The sequence below is a fragment of the Anser cygnoides genome, chromosome 1 (genome assembly GCF_040182565.1).
Source record: "Anser cygnoides isolate HZ-2024a breed goose chromosome 1, Taihu_goose_T2T_genome, whole genome shotgun sequence".
Lineage (NCBI taxonomy): Eukaryota > Metazoa > Chordata > Aves > Anseriformes > Anatidae > Anser > Anser cygnoides.
The window spans coordinates 29,903,047-29,920,152 of NC_089873.1; the positions used below are offsets into that span (position 1 = coordinate 29,903,047).

At 37.7% G+C, this 17,106-nt stretch overlaps 1 protein-coding gene across 7 annotated transcripts in view; it reads left to right on the forward strand.

Annotated features, from left to right (window-relative positions):
* Positions 1-17,106, forward strand: part of DOCK4 (dedicator of cytokinesis 4) — a 252,082-nt gene that overhangs the window by 78,088 nt on the left and 156,888 nt on the right. For all 7 annotated transcript variants that reach the window (XR_010829121.1, XM_066991664.1, XM_066991646.1 and 4 more), the window contains 4 exons: positions 8,116-8,199; positions 9,167-9,207; positions 11,606-11,661; positions 13,566-13,662. Coding sequence is in view for 6 of the 7 variants with exons in the window: in XM_066991646.1 (XP_066847747.1) it covers positions 8,116-8,199; positions 9,167-9,207; positions 11,606-11,661; positions 13,566-13,662 (278 nt within the window). In the remaining variant the exon portion in view is untranslated. The remainder of the gene's footprint in view (positions 1-8,115; positions 8,200-9,166; positions 9,208-11,605; positions 11,662-13,565; positions 13,663-17,106) is intronic.

Sequence of the window (17,106 nt, forward strand, 5' to 3'; positions counted from 1 at the left end):
CTTTCTACTGCGATACGTGAGACATGTTTTACATGCACATTCCTTCTCTTCAAAGAAGGAATGTCTTAAAGGAAATCTGATAGCGAGGAGCTGGATCATCTACTCGTAGACTCCAAGGTGCACTAGGTTTTCTAGATGTGTACAGACCTGCTAGTTTTATTTTCTTTTTACTTTTAAATTTCCATTTCCAGAACTAATGCAAACCAAGAAATTGCTCTTAGCTGAGTCAAAATGTAGACATAGTAAGAGGTAGTAGGAGCTCAAGAAATGCTTAACTCATATTTGATTGAAGAAGAAAAATAATTAGTGAAATCTCATACCTGCACGGATAGGCACTCTGGTGGTGTATACTGAATTACTCCTGGTATTCTAGACGGGCAGCCATTCTCAACAGCAGGTAGGTGCCCCAGGAAGCCATCACTTGTTACTTTTAGTGCTCTTTCCTAAGATACAGTGCTTAATATCTAACGTACCTAAAGGAAAGAGTTAGCAAAAGTTTCTGCAGATGTTGGGGGAACTGTTATCAAACCAGGTGATAAAGTTCCTCCCTGAAGCTGAGATGCAGGATGAGCAGAGCTTGACAAATGCTCAGACAGGCGCACTAAACTGATTATCTGTATTAGAATAGTCCTGTGGGTTTTGGCAGCATTGTAATCAGGGATTTGAAAGCGATTACCTTGCTGAATTCAAATGTTGAGACCAGAACAGGGGGAGTGTGCTCTGCTGCAGCTCCGTGTTCTTTGTGTATTTCAGCCTTGGTATTTGCCTTGGCTGTGCAAACAGCTAGTGCTAGTAGCAGCAGGAATTTTGGATGTTGGCTTTGTTTTTCAGACAAGTGAAGAACAGTCATATGGAAAGGTTCATGGTTCTACTTACATAGTATTTTCATAGCTTGGACGTTGCTAGAAACTTTTTAATGCTTTTTGAAGTGCCACAAAGTATTTTCATAAATAGTTGTTCGATAAATATTCCTACTAGGAATATGCCACACAAGCACTCGTCTCTGAAGAACAGGCGAACACTGCACTCGAGCAGCACTTGAGATATTCAGGAGCCCCGCGTGGCTCAGGAGCCCTGGGCTGTCAGCATCTGAGCTGTGTGATCCTTTTAATTGTGGTGGGCATACAGGAGGGAGAGCTCACACTCTTTCATGTCAATATAAATTTAAGGGTTCTTGTCCTCAGTGACCTGCAGGAGATTTAAGGATCACTTCTGTTATTGAGACTAACACGGGTATTGTCTCTGTCGAGGAGAGGTTAGATTGATTTCTTTTTTTCCCCTCTCTGCTTTTCTGCCATTGCCTTCATTAGCTTGTTTTTGGTTACCAGCAAGCCTCCTAGGGTATCTGGAGGCAGCACAGTGCATTACTGAACAGATGCCTGAATTAACCCGTGTAATAGAAGTGTGAGCATGTAGCTGTGCTGTCGTGGCACTCCATCCAGATCAATTCACATGCAGGCAAAGCTGAGTGCGTGCGGTGGCCTGGGACGGTAAGCTTTGGCCATTCAGCATTAACAACGTTGTACGCCCGAGTGTGTTTATGCTTGCAAAAATTCTGCCTATTTAGAAATCTAAAAAGGTACCCCGGCTTCTTTTGGGGAGAAAAAACTCATCCTGGAAAAGATAGAGCTAAGGAATCGTTTGGAGAAAAGAGCAGAGAAGGTGACAAGAGAAGGCTTGCTTAAACTTTCCCACAAGAACAAAGGGATGTGAAAGGAAATTGTAAGTGGCAGGTGTAAAATAAAAGGAAGATTTCTTTTTTTCCTGAACCTTATTTAAACTGGTAAGTTCGCTTCCAGGGGAGTTTGTCAGCACCAACATAACAATGCATTCATAATACATTAAATGTGTACACAAATTCATTAGTAGCTGTCGAACACAGAATGATCACATCTGGCTCAGGAGACACGAGATGCTGAGAGCTGTACCGCTGGATGCTTGCATTGCTTGCCAGTGGTCGGTAGCATCAGGATGACTTTGCAGGCAGAATCCTGAGCAGAGGTGTTGGTCTGACTGCTTGATTTTATTTAATGTCTGCTTTGATGATGTGCTCTCTCTAATGTTGTGTTTTCTGCAGCTGCTTACATTGACAGATTTGTATTGTGTTTGCTCTCCGTATGTACATATCTGTCATTACTCATCAGTTAAAGGGCTGCATAAAAACAAGCTCAATTTTTTGTCATAAATGGAATACTGAACAGTAAAGGAATTGTCAACTGAACTCTATGCTGTCTTTTTAATATTACAAGCTCCCTAGTTTTATTTATTACAGCTTTTCTGATAAGTTTTCAAGTGTTGAATTGAAAATAAACCTCTTGAAATGGTTGTACCTGAAACTCTCAATCTGTCTAAAGAACAGCATTTCAAGTCCAGAACACAAACTCGAAAAATGGCTTTTGCCACAGAGAGGGCCTGATTTCAATTATAGCAGATAATATCTGAAATCAATAATAGCTTCTGGTCATCTGTTAGGAGGAAAGGAACAACAGTGTGTGCCTCATTAGTTCTTATGTGCAGGTCTCCAGTTATTTCAGGCATAAAAATTTTAAGAATGTAACCCCGAGCAAAACTTGGAAATGGGCCACCCACCCCTGCTACCAGCGGATCAATTCCTTTTCTATCACAGCATCTTGTTCCCTGTCAACACCAGCCCCCATGACACAGTGTTCCCACCCTCCAAATCAGTTATTTTCCTGTGTCTTTATATTTCTGTGTGGTTCCTGTGCTGTCTCCGGTAGTTGGGACATCATGGCTCGGGGCGTTGAACTGGAGTCTGCTTTTTATTCCACCACTGAGCGTGCACGATATGGCCAAGTAATTTTAAAGTGATGATTAAAGCAATTTACATTTTTCTACCCCCCTCCCCTCTTTCTTCAGATGAAGGACTGTCTTTTATTATCTGAAACCTGAGCCTCCTGTCGTGGCACAGATGCCCAGCTTTGAGGTATCGGTCGCTGCTGCAGATGTCGCCTCCCCTGCTCCCGATGCCTTTGCAGGTGGGGATGTAAGCCCGTGAGCCCTGCTGCTCAGCCAGAGCTGTGGAGTGCTGCCTGTCTTCCTTCTTAGCACTGAGCTTAATTTTAGCTTGGGACAGGGGGCATCCTGAGCACCACGTTGCGTTGCACCCTTTGTGGGGGAACATTTCCATTTTATAAACAAAAACCTGAGCCAGTCATGAAGCACAACGTGGTCTCGGTGAGTCTCAAGTGTTTTTTTATAATGCTAACTCAGCTGAAGGAGTTCAGTGCAGTAATTGTCACTGGAAGAAAAAATCTTGTTGTATTTTTCAGAACAGCAATTCTGTTTGTGCTGTAGAAGAGCAGAAGGGTCTTGCACGAAAGAACTTCATTTAGGCTTTAATTAAGACCTTGGGCTTGGATTGATCTGTTTATAGGCCAGGGACCTGTATCTCACAGCTGTCCAACAGGGAGCACAGACAGGCAGTGACTTAGATAATGAAAGAGATGAAAGGGAAAGTTTCTTTTGAGAAGCTAAACATAAGCTCCATCAGATTACTCGTTCTGTCTGCTCTTTCTCCTAATTGGGACAGTGGTCTGATGTGAAGGTAAGACTGGAAACCTCATTCCAATAGTTCACAGTGAAAAAGTTGTGAGAAACTCATCAAGAAGATGTCCTGTAATATTTATCACATTCCTGATTGAACTGACTCTCTGTTTTATTGACCTTTGCAGAAGAAAAATATTATGGATGACATTTTGGATGATTTTTAGCAGTTTATCACAGATAAGTAACTTAATCCAAAAGAAAAGAACCTGTGCGAGATGGCCTGTTCTCTCTCCACAGCTCTCAAGCAAATGAGTTGTTTCAAAACAGGATTCATTGCACCTGTAATACCAAAGACATTCTGATCTTCGCCTTAACCCAAGAACTTCTTTAATGTTTCATATCACTGTAGATCTCACTGTACGATTTCACCTTCTGTATGGACTGGGATTTTGTGTCCTATGTTGTTTTACTGACTTACCCTCTGAGTACCCTTTGGCAGCAAGAAAATACTTAATAGTTCCAAGTTAGCTGTTGTATTTGAACTCAGTTTCAAACCTCCTTCTGGGAATATATCCTCCTGCAAACCTTTATTCTGGAGTTTCATATTTCCTCTTTCTCCTGTGGCTGAGGGGTGATCGAAGACGGCATCAATCAGCGCGCCTGTGCCTGAAACACAAACAGGAAATGTGAAGGACCTTCAGGTACTACAATGACAAAATGTATGTAGGTGTAAGTGCTTGTGATACACAGCTTCCTGTGCCTGTGCGTGCGGACAGCACATCTGCAGGGACTGCAGGTACTGGGAGGGGAGCTGTATGCAGAGGGGATTTCCTATCTATCTCCTGCCCACCCTCCTTCTGTAAGGTCGCCGCTCTCCAGTTGCAAGGGAAGCGAGAGGAGGTGATAACCACAGCAGCTGCTGTCGTCGTGACAATGGAAATGGTGTGGATTTGGTGCTCGTGCTTCAGTGAATGCTGTATATATAAAAAGTCCAGTTCTGTGAGTATGGTGAACACACACCGCTCTCTGGAGCTAGGCTGGGAACACCTTCAGCCACATCACTGCACCCTGGTTAATTGTATACAAACTACTGCAAGAACAAAGTAACGAGCATTTGCAAAGTGTTGCAGAACAATGTGGCCATTGGAGGAAAGGGCAAGAAGCTTGGTCCATCAAACTTGTATCACAGCTGGGCTGTGCCCTAGGGGAGTTGCTGAACCCCAGGATCTCCTCTAGTAGAACTGAGGCTACCTCCTCCCACGACTTCATTGTTATCCATCCTCCCTCTGTTCTGCATATATACATACATCTCAGATAAACTCAAAAGACACAAATAGCTGCCTCCTGTCTTGGTCCCAGGTCTGAACATGATTAGTAGAAAGTTAGCCAAGGAACCATTTCTGTGATAAGGTGCTTGCTCTACACAGAGCGATTCATCTGTGGATTCCTGTGCCTTGCCTTACATTCTCTGCTGCTCTGCAGTGCGCTTTTCATTTGTTTTGAGTGGCACTGCTAAAGACGCCAGTCTGCCTGTTTTGAGCCTGACCTGGCTGTGAGACCTCTGTTAGACCCCTGCCAGAAATATTTGCAAGTGGATGGGGTGACTGCGCTGGCTTAGTGGTGCAGGTGATGCCCTCATTTTTTTCTTTCTTTTTTTTTTTTTTTCTTCTGATACTCTGCAGGTTATCTTTCTAGAGGATATTTCAAGATACAATTTTGTCTTCCATACAAGCTCTAAAATGAATTCTGGCTATTTTTTACTGTGTCAGATTTCAATCTTTTTCTGTCCTAAAAGTGTTTTTTTTTTTTTAAATTTGTCTTCAAAAAAAAAAAAAGAGAAAAAAGGAAAAAAAATATCTTTAACAGATCTAGTAACTAAGTAATAGAACCTGAATGTCACAGCAAAGTTGGATCATAACAATGTGACAGGATATGCTGGCTCTTAAGGAAAAAAATACTCCTTTTTACGGCGTGAAATTTAAAAATAAGACATCTCACAAGTATAATAAGACACAAGGATTTTGTTTGCATGCTAGTTCTGCAAATTCTTTAATTTTATTTCAATTGCTCTACTTCTGTCGGAGCTATTTTGGCAGACTTCATAATTCACATTTACCTCTAGCAGACTGGAAAGCTGACCAGATGACACTTGTCATTCCTGTGCCATAGAGGAATTCAGATACACATTTTATTGACTTTTTTTATTTATCTGCTCATAGTAAGCTGTTTTCACTTTTAGATATTTGTGTAAGAATTAACCAAAAAATTCTTATTATTCAGTTCTTAGACAAACTTTTTCAATCTAAAAATGCTTTCTAGCAACTAACCCTCTAAAAATGGTGTACTTGATCACGGTGGGAGAACTGTAGCAGCTCTTTTTATTTCAGTATGCTTATCTTAGGGGATTTTGTTTCCATATAAATACCTGGAGAGTAGGAGTAGCACTAAACTGAATGTAGATTATTCAATACACATGCCTTGGAAGAACCAAAAAAAAATTAGTGCTGCAAGTTGTGGTCACATCAAACTCTTTGGGTTGACTCAGACACATAGTCTGGCAGGCTTTTTTCAAAGGGTTAAATAAGGACTGTGGGTTACAAACAGTGGTGACTCAGCAATGACTGACAAATTCTGAAGAAAGATTTGGCAAAGATGTGCTTCTTAGAAAAGGAGGTAACGTTTTGTCTAGAGGATTTCCAAGGAGCATAAAGTTTAGCCTTACAACTTGCCAAACAGCAGAAGCGCAGAAGACACACAGGTATCCAGTTTCAGCAAAGACAGATAGAAGTTGTGTGTACATCCGAGGACAAGATTTGGTTTGTGCTTTTAAATACTTATATCTCAGCATGTGAAGAAGAATTCCTTAGAAATTGCTGCTGATTTTACAGCTGAAGTAATTTATTTCTGTGATGGTATTTAAAAAAAAATAGTGCCTCAAACAGGTTGAAGGGAGATAATGTTATTTTTAGTAGCTTTTGTTTCCACAAACGCCTAAGCTACGTACATTCACAATGGGAGATTTGCACAGTTGTCATTATTTACACTTATTGATGAAACAAATTTCGCTCTGCATTTCCAAATCGGCGTAACATCAAAATCGAGCGTTTTCCCTGAGCTGCTGCACGTCGTGGGGTGCATCGTCCTACAGTACAAAACATATCCTGTTGTTTGACTCTTAAAATCTGGAATTTTCTGGCAAAGATTCACAAAGGAATTTTAAATTTTCGTGGCTGCTGACAGCTGATCGCTGCTGCTGCCTCTGAGGAGCATCGTGGCAAGAGCAGGAGGGTGGCTGACATTACGTTGTGATCGAGCGCAGTCACTGCTCGTGGCGGGGGAGACTCCAGACAGTCAATGGGCTGCTAAAATGGATTTTTGTCACTCCAGATGTTGCATTTCCCTTGGTGGCAGAGTAGGTACTTGATATGCACAGCTGTACCCAGAGGGGTTCCTTTTTGCTTTTACATATAAAGATTTATTCGCATGCCCCTGAGTTGTTTTTGTTTTTTTGTTGGTTGGTTGTTTTTTTTACTTTGCTGTGAGATTTGTGTTTTCCTACCTGGACTGACAGGTGTTTGATAGCAGCAAGACGTCTGTTTGGTCATTGAGTGATTTTCTGCATCACGTCCCGCTGATATTGGTAGAAAGCCATTTTCCTCTTCAACTTCAAAAATAAGTTTCAGAATAATGTTGCGGTGCAGGGAATCAAAATCACTATTGCTTGGTGTCATGGCCTGAATCAGGCAGCAGTTTAATTCAGAATTTCAGGTACAACAAGCAGAGGGTTGAGTAGCCAAATTGTTATCTAGCACGTTGATGGATTTTTAGCATATGTAGGAGTGAGCTTTTTGAGCGGCTTTTGAGTATTACGCGTTGGTTCTGAACAACAACAACAAAAAAATCAGCTGGCTATTTTTTTTAGCACTAACAATATACGACTTAACTCGTGACTAATTTAAGTATGAGGAGGAGTCGCTGTGTGACCTGGTGGGTGCTTTGTTTCGACGGCCCGTGGCGTGTCCAGCGCGGGAGGTCCACGTGTGCAGCTCCTGCCCCAACTTCCCTGGCCAGCAAGGCTGGGGGGGAGCGATGCATGATTTCAGCAAACAGCCTGCTTTGTAGCGTGCCTACCATTCCCCACCCCCTAACCGTTTCCTCAGCTGGGATTATATGGAGTGTTGGGTCTACGGCATCCATTAAACTTCTGAGAAATAAGTCTTTCCTTTTGTGACAAGTCGGTGGTACAGATGGCAACAAAAATATTGGCACTTTCTGCTTGCAGACGTCTGAGGTCAGCTATGTGTTAGTGGGAACATTTGGAATAAAACAGTTTCTGTCCTTGAGGGTAGTTATGGGTAGTAGACTAGCTGGCAGCCTTCTCCAGTACAAGCTTTCCATTCATGCGTAGTAGGTCTGTGTTTCGTTTTTTTTTTTTTTTCCAAATTCTATGTTTTAAATATTCTGCTCATAACAGTGGCTTAACCTCTGGTTCTTTGTACAGCTCATGGTTTCAGTATTAACACTTAACTACCCCTGTTAGTATACTGTTTTTATGAAAGAACAATCCTGACTTATATCTTAGTAATTTAAACTTCCTGTCTCTTTCAGTAATAGCTGGTTTTCGAGGGACAGTCCCCCATGGCCTATCACTGGAGATTGGAGACACCGTTCAGATACTAGAGAAATGTGACGGTGAGTTCACAGGCTGGACTTCCAGTGGTAATGAAGGCTCCTATACTGTTGATTTGAACCCAATTACTATTCATTTATTTTCTTAAATGAACACATTTTTTTAAAGTCAACAATACAACAAATTCCAGTCTCCACAGTTCTAATGAGCTCTAATTCCTATCATAATTTATTTGTAATTCATCTTTTTTATTTAATCTCCTTGTTTAATAAAACTTCACAGAAGATAACAGTTAAAAGAGCAAGGAGTTGTCATTATGATTCTTCTGCTTTCTGGGTATTTCCTGGGGAAGTCTGACTGCCATCAGGACCCTTTCATATTCATTTGAAGTCAGAAGTTTAAAAGCAGCAATGTAAAAATTCTCCTCTGCCTCTGTTCTGAGTTAGAGAAGACTAATATGTTTTTAGAAAATGACCATTACTAGTATAAAAGAAATAAAGCTGCAATTTTTTCATAATCTGTTCCCTTAATTCATCACCTGAATTTTATCTGTTAATATGATTTTTTTGTTCATTTAAGATTATGTAGGTATTTTTGTGGTTTCATGTTGGGATTATATGCTATTAATCTTGCTGTAAGAAATTTTCTTATAAAAGGCATAAGATTCGTCATTTTGAATTGGGTATATTATAAATCTTATATAGTAATGTGGTTGATAAATTTGGATTGTGAAGTCCAAAAATTATCTGTAAATGTTTACAATGAATATGAAACCATTACCCCTTTTGCACTAGAGCTTTTGTTGATACAGGTTTAGAGAGTCATTCCTGAAAATACACGTGAATTAAGTCACCTGAATATGAGCTGGTTTAAACAAAATACCTTTTATTGTGTAGAAAGTCCTCTAAATGAGTTCAGTCTGCCAGCACTATGTAATAGTCATATCTGTCCAAAAGGGAAAAATTAAATCTGTTTTACATATGGAAATGATTTGCATACTTTAAAAAACAAAATGTTCTTTCTCCGCAGGATGGTACAGAGGATTTGCCTTAAAAAACCCCAATGTTAAGGTAAAGATCAATTTCAGTTTTGCGTTCTTTGGCAAAAATGTGTATTTACTTTATAAAAGTTTATAGTCTCCATGTAAGTATACGTTATTTACTTTTAAAAGAAAACTGGAGCTTACAGTTAAGTATTTTATTGATATTGCATGGATTAGATTTGGACATGGATTACACTTCTGAAGTGCTCCTGTGTATTCGGATGATACACTTTACAAACCTGAGGTTCTGGCAAATTTTCTTTTATATCTGATTTTTAGACGCTAAGTTAATGGGAAATGACTATTGAGGATATTAATTATAAATAATGTTAGAAAAGTTAATTACACTGTGCCTATTTTCTTGATGTTATGCATTAATTTAGAACATCCAATGGAGACAAATAGTATATAGGAGCCATATGCAGCATATCAATTGAATAAAATATATCTATTTCCATCTAAAATATGTGATTCATTTTATTTTTCTTTGGTGTGTAGTCTTCAATTTCCATAGGATTATAGTTGGTAGTACTCTAAACCAGATTCCACTGTTTTTTGTTGCATTCAGACATGAAATATTATTAAATTCATACGTTTATTTTCTTCAGCATTTGTTCATCTTGATTGTGTTTAAGCTTTTCCTATCTTAACTGTCTTTCTATTTTCTTAATCTCCCCTGTCGACCTGCCTCTATCACTGTAAAGACTTTGCTTTTCATATGGGAAACTATTTCTTTTTTTTTTTTCCCATCCACACAGTACTAGAATTTTTAGTTGTATTAATGTCATTGAAGAAAAATCAAGCTGTTGTTCCTTTAACTCACATCGTAAGCTTTCTTTTTTTTTTTCTCCCCTCTTCATTTCCGAGCCCCTTCAGCTGTAAAGTAGGGCATATAATGTATTAATCTCAAAAGTTTCTAGGGGCGCCTATCATACAAGGCCTTTTGTCCCTAGGCCTGCTGTCTGTGTTCACATAAATTTGCTTTGCTTTATGTGAAAGGTCAATGTGAGCAATAGATTTAGCCACAGTGTCTAATCCGATGTTTACTACTTTGATCTCATTGATATATATTACAATTTGATTTATAAGACATGAACAGTTGAGATTTGTTATCGCATCTTCTGTGTCTTTTGTTGCAATTCTCACCACATGCTTGCTGTCACTGTTGCTTTGTGGTCTGTCAAATGTGTTGATAGAAGTTATGAATAGGTTTTCTAAACATGACTTGATGTGTGAAGAACCGAGAAATGTATTTTCTACTTTCATAGTGGAAATGAATGCAGTTTTCCGAATTGGATTTTTGAAGGGAGTCTCTCCAAAAGTAAAGTAAGAGCACCCTGTAAGTCAGCTTATTGTTGGTATCGCACCGTCAAGATTCCTCCCTTGTTATTCTGCCAGCTTGGACACTCAGAGAAATTATTTGTGGCAGCTGGTCTACCGTAACTGCAGGTGCATATCCTGTTTTCTGGCACATCGTTACAAATACCAGGGCTGCACATCTTGCTGTCCTTGGGAGATCTCTCTGGAGCATTGCTGAGAAGGAGCATTCACAAGGGCACTTGACAAACATAGCAGATAACCTTTTTGTCAAAGGTCCAGAGTTGGTTTCTGTGGTAAGAAAACAGGGCACCACCACAAAGGAAAGCTGTATGTAGCTATGCTTATTATGAAGGAGCACATATATGTATTTTTTTTCACTGCATTGTGTAGCTAGCTGTAGTGTATTATTTTCTGAGTGAGAAGTTGGAAGGTTAATCGCTTCGTTTTGCTTACCGCTATGATTTATGAAGGTTAGTGCGATATAAGAGCACTACAAGTGTTGTGGCAATGCTTTTCATGCACAAGAGCCCTTAAATAACTAAAAAGGACCACTCTTGTCTCGACACTGAGGCTCTTTGGTAGGCATCTACCACACCTTTCGGGTGCACTGCATGGCACAATAGCTCTCAAATAAAACTTTATTTTGACTTTGTTAACTTCATTTAAGAACTTAAGTGTATTTATTTTTAGTGAGCTTCATTATCTTTATTTATTTTGCAAATCAGTATTAAAGATACTGTTTTTGAGATCCTGTTGATAAGAAGTTACCTCACAAAATTGGTCAGTTTCTCGTATATGTGGGGAATGATTAATAAATCATCTAGGATAAGTGAGCTGTCAAGCAATCTTCTACATGTTCTACAACTTTATCTTCTAATTTTTGTAACTATTGAAGGATTAAAACTCTGCTGAAGGCATTTTCATTTCCATTAGATCTGTACTGGGTATAGATTGCATTCTTTTTCTGCGTATGCTTGTTGGTAATTATTTAGAGGACTTTTAATTCAGCATGTGTTTGCATATTAAATGGTACTTTAAGATTACTCTCCAAACTCATTTAGGGGGATTTTTTTTGTTGTTTTTAACTAACCTATTTTGTTTTTCAGGGTATATTTCCATCCAACTACATTCACTTGAAAAATGCATGTGTTAAGAACAAAGGGTAGGTGAAATGTTCTGGATTCAAATATTTAAACATGGTCAGTTACTTATACCAAAGATCTTTTGCATATATGATAAAGAAGATAGCATTTGATTATGTTATAATATCTCAAGTCAAGCTTACTGCCACAGGATTTGAAAAGGTTGTCTTTAGCTAACCTGATACTCCTGCACGGTCATAAAATTGGAGTGGTATATTCTCTGAAGACATGGCGTGCAACTGGGAAATCAGAATAAAGAGAAAATGATCACGTTTTTGCTTCTCATCATTGAATTTGACTTGAAAAAAAGTTATTGCCTTAACTAGAATAAGTTATTCTATACAGAAGCTTGCTATTAACCTGCTGTTTAAGATTAGTAGTTGTTTTCTTCAAGGACATCAGCTGTACCGTGGCAGACAGCTGGCATTTTATAAAAAACTGTTAAATAATGTATCGATACAAAAGCAAAAGATTTCATTAACATTGAAAAAAAAAAGAGATGTTCTTTCCCTTAATGCTTTCCTTCAGATGATGAAAAGCCAATATTTATTCTTGACAATGACTGATCTCACTTCATTTTTAGAAGAGCTAATAAAATTGGAACAATTTGTTAAAATTAGTTTTATTTTATTTTTTGAAACCCAAATTTTCTGAGTAAAAGAAACAGTGATTTTTTTTTTTGTGATGTAATATTTACCTTGAAAGTATCACTTTAATATTTGTCAGTGACGCTAATTCAGTACAACTTTTTCCAGGTTTACATACCTGGAAAATATTCACATTGTGTCATTTATTTAGATGTATTAATAGGGAATTGATACATGACAATTTGAAACTTCTTTAAATGAAGACATTTCTTATCAAATTAGATGGAGAATGAACCATCAGGTGTAGGTGACCTGAATTTGGGGGCTTGAATGAGCGAGTGTGTAGATGATACAGGTTTCATGACTGGCAAAAATTAATCAGGAAGACTGTTATATATATTTAAATAAATATAAAAAAGTCTCATTCACATAGGTGTAAATAGGAGTCATATTCTGGAGATCTCCATGTTGTTTGCTATGGAGTTCAATCCACCCATAGTTTGTTGTGCACTAGGATCATATTTGCTTTGAAAGCAATTGTAGATAAAACCGAAGGTTCAGTGAAATAAAGTTGTTGTAAACTGTCACAATATGACAAAGCTTAAAGATGGATTAATTTTTGTTAACAGACACCGTGACAATGCTTTCAGGGAGTTCAGTCTTTGTTGCTTCTATTTTCTTCTGTAATCTGTGTTTCCCATTCAGGCTCTGTACTCTACAGTGTATCAGGGCTAGGGGCTCTCATGTTATTATGTTAACTCCATAGAAGAGAAATTATATCATGAGAAAGGTACTCCAGGCATGAGCGCAGACCTTTGAAATGTACTGTGTGTGAGAACAAAGTGGTGTGTAAAGTGATGGTGTACTTAAGACTTTGGTCTTGACCAAGCCAACCTGGGTTTTTCTTGACCAGCATCAAAATAGTCAAGAACTCACTCACACTGTACTAAATTTTATTTTGATTTTTATATCCTCTTTCAGCTGAAGGAGTGACATTTTTTTTCTTATTTCTATAAACATATGTATTAGAAAAGAGTGGCAACAGTCACTGGTTTGCAGTCTAAGCAAGATCCCTTTGAAAACAATGGGAATTACTTTGACATAAAAGTACTGTTTGATGTGCTTATCTCGTAGTAAAATGCTTTCCTTGACTTCTTCAGAACCAAGACTTTCTGTGGGGATTAAACAAAATGTATAAGTAAAAAGTCTTGAGGGTTGAAGGAACTCCCATTTAGTTTAACAGACATTACTGTTGGCAGGAGGTAGTCTTTATGTTAGTAATTGTAATGTGATTTGTAATGCTTTTGTAATATCATGTGTTCTTCTGCATATTACAGACAATTTGAAATGGTTATTCCAACAGAAGATTCGGTTATTACAGAAATGACATCAACTTTAAGAGACTGGGGAACGATGTGGAAACAACTCTATGTGGCAAGTACCCTGAATAATGTTGCTTTGATTGAATACTAACTCAAAAGACCAGACACATTGATAAAATATAAATATTTTTGCTGGAGGAAGAAAGGGAGAAAATAGGTTTAAAGGTAGCGGACAATTTGGGATTTTCTTTTCCCTTTGGATTTATTTAATTGTCCATTTTTTCAATGATTTTTTTAAACTTGGCATTAATGGTTTTCTGCTCACCCAGTCCCAGTTAGTAAATAAGTCAAAAAGGCTTTCCCTCTTGTTTTAATATAACGTCAAAAATGATAAAATTCAGAAATGAGATGGAAGAATTCTTGACATTGTGTATATACAATTGTAAATGTACAATATATGTTGTATATATAGATTATACTATCAGATCCAATGTACTGATAGAAGGTAGATGGATGTTTTTCACAGGCGAGTGATTAGAATATATATACGCATACAGAAGGAAAAGAAGAAAAGATTTAGAAAACTTTATTAAGAAACAGTGTATTTTTAAAAAAATGCATTTTTGAACAAGCTGTTGTTCAAGTGACATTAAATTGTGAGTTACAGAAAATCTCTAAGCTAGTTGATTTGTGATTCACATTCACTTTCTCATAGATTTCTCTCTTGTATTTAAGACCTCTCTTACATCCACACACTCACAGGCACCAAGACGTGCCCATGTATATGACACGTCTTGTATATGACACAGAGATCAAAGGATTCCAGTTGTTGAGTCCTCACTGATGAGGGAGGCAGGGAGCTATTCTTGATTAACAGTGATAAACAGATTTTGGACTTACCTGCTACACACTTTAGAAATGGATTCTGTCTTATGACTTTGTCTCACACTTCATAAACCTTAAGCAAAAGTCCCACTTTTCACAGTACTCTTGTTTTCCTTGAATGGGTGTTTTGTGGCTCTGGTCCTTTCTCTCTCTTCCTGACTTCTTCAGACCAGTTTGTTTCTTCTCCTTGCTCGAGTTAAATCGCACTTAAGGTGCTTTGTGGCAATTAATGTATACTTTCCCTTGTTTTTTCATTTCTTGTTATGTATACATTTTTGTATTTGATTCATACTGTGTACTTCCAATACAGCTCCCTACAGAATGTCCCTCTATAAAGGGAATTTTTCATTGTGAAAAATTCTACCATTTGCATCTCTTCATTGTCTGCTACCATGGGTAGAAATTATGGGTATACACACAGAAAGAAATCCACTTAATCTCTCTATTCTGACTGAAATTTGCGTTCTCTGACCATTCTGCATCTTCTCTCTTTTTTTTTTTTTTAATACATATAATCTAACTCATAATAGTTGGTATCAGTTTCGTTTTTCCATACCTACTTCTATTTCATCTGTTCACAGTTTTTTTTTTTTTAAACTTTCCCTTGACACTGGAATTATCTTTAAAGGTTTAACTAAAATATTCAAAATGTTGCCCCCATTAAAACTTGTTTTACACTGTGATTTGCATTGTGATTGTCTTCGGTTCTTAACATTTGACCTTCTAATCTGCTACATTAAAACCAAACCATGGTTTGGACTTGACACGATGTGCACACATCAAATGTAATCAAAACGTGTGTCCTTGCATTCCCATGGTCTCCTTGCATTTCCCCATAGTTAAAACCTCCAACTCCTGGTCTTAACTCACTGCTTAGTTGATAAATACGACTTAAATTGTGAGAAGCTTACCTGTTATCTGCATTTCTGCTGATAAAGGGGCTGCTTCTGCTACGCAAAAAAAAAAGCAAAAAGTGAGGCTCATATAAATCAGGATGGTCCAGAAGTAACCAGTTTGCTCCTTTTTTAGAGATGATTGTAGGGAATGTATTCAGAGAGGCTATTCAGAACCAGGTGACCTTTCTGAAACCTGCAATTGGTACAGTTGCTAATGTGTTTAGTCAAAGTTTTTGAACAAGAATCTACAAAATCCTATATTTGTTTCTGTTGGATTTTAAGTTACACAGTGTCAATTTAGACTTGTCAGTGAAATTGCAATTAAGCAGTGTGAACTGTTCCTTGAGATGAGCTTCAGAGCATGGTTGAAAGTTCTCTAGATTGCAATGGGAAGTAGTTTACCCGAATGTCTGAAGCACATCCAAGTGTGATAGCTTTATGTACTTATATATTAGCAAGTATATTAGTGCAAAAGGAGCAAATCCAGGATCTGCTTCTGTAGGTAACTGTATCAGTAAAGCATGTGCATTTGCTTGCAGAGCCACTCAGCACTTTGAGATGCAAACAACTTAGACAAATTCTAAATCTTTGGAAAACAGGATGCTGTCTTGAAAATGTTATTTTGAGCTTAATGGTGTTGTTAAATACTAACGTCTTTCGTATTCAGCTGAATAATTTACTTCAGCAGAGCTTGTCATCAGATACTGAAAACAAAGGTGCACCTGAATTAGCGTTTATTGGATTCATTTTTTAACTGAAAAATGAAATCTTTATCTGATGGAAAACCATGAGCACATGCTGTCAGCCTAGTTCTCTGTAACATTCCCATAAAGTCTTGTCTTTTTTTTTTTTTGGTTTTGTTTTACTTATAAAGGTCAGATATCCCTATTTTTCTTACTGAAGCCAATTCCTTTTTTCTTCACTGGTGTTATTATTGTGTATTCAAAATATACTGATTTTGTTTTTTTCCAGACAGCCAAAGTAAATAATAAATCAATGCCCATTTTAGTGAGCTTATGAAGTGAATGAATATGAAATAAAAAGAGCAAATTTGTCAAACAGCAGAGTTTGTCAGAGCCCTTGGAATAAAACATTTACTGACAGAGAATAATGCTGCTTCTAAGTGAATTTTAGCTTTTCATGTCAATTATGCAGCAAAATAAGTTGAACTTCATTTTTATGATTTTTTTTTTTTTTCCTTAGGAAGAAGTAAAAGGGAAATGAAGGTTTTTGTTTGGTTGGTTTTTGTTTTCTTTTTTGCACGAGTAAGCATAACAAGTCTGTTTTTTTTTCAGTCTGTGTGATGTGCCATTTAACAGAGGTTGCAATAGTTTCCTCAAGCTGAAGTTTCTTAGAAAATTATATTAATTAAAACTACCTACGGTCAGTGAAGGAAGAGTTAAAAGAACTTCTGCTGTTTGGAAGGAAACCATTATGGGAAATGTCTTATGTCCTTAACTGGAATATAATTAGAGTAGGAGGATGTGGTTTATTCATATTCACATAATTTTCTCTATTTCACAGTTAGATGAAGCAGAACTGTCTGGAAGAGATTTCTGTCTACAGGATACTATTTATTTACATAAAGACCATGGCATGTGCCTGTATGTCCCTGCAAGAAAAAGTTAAAAGAACATTAATGCTGTGTAGTTCAGAGTTTGAATGCTAGGATCTTTGATCCCCATATGTGTGTGAGCTCAAATAGTCACAGATTACATGTTCAGTTTTGATGAGACAACAACAGAATGAACGTGCTCTTGGAATAAAACAGTGCT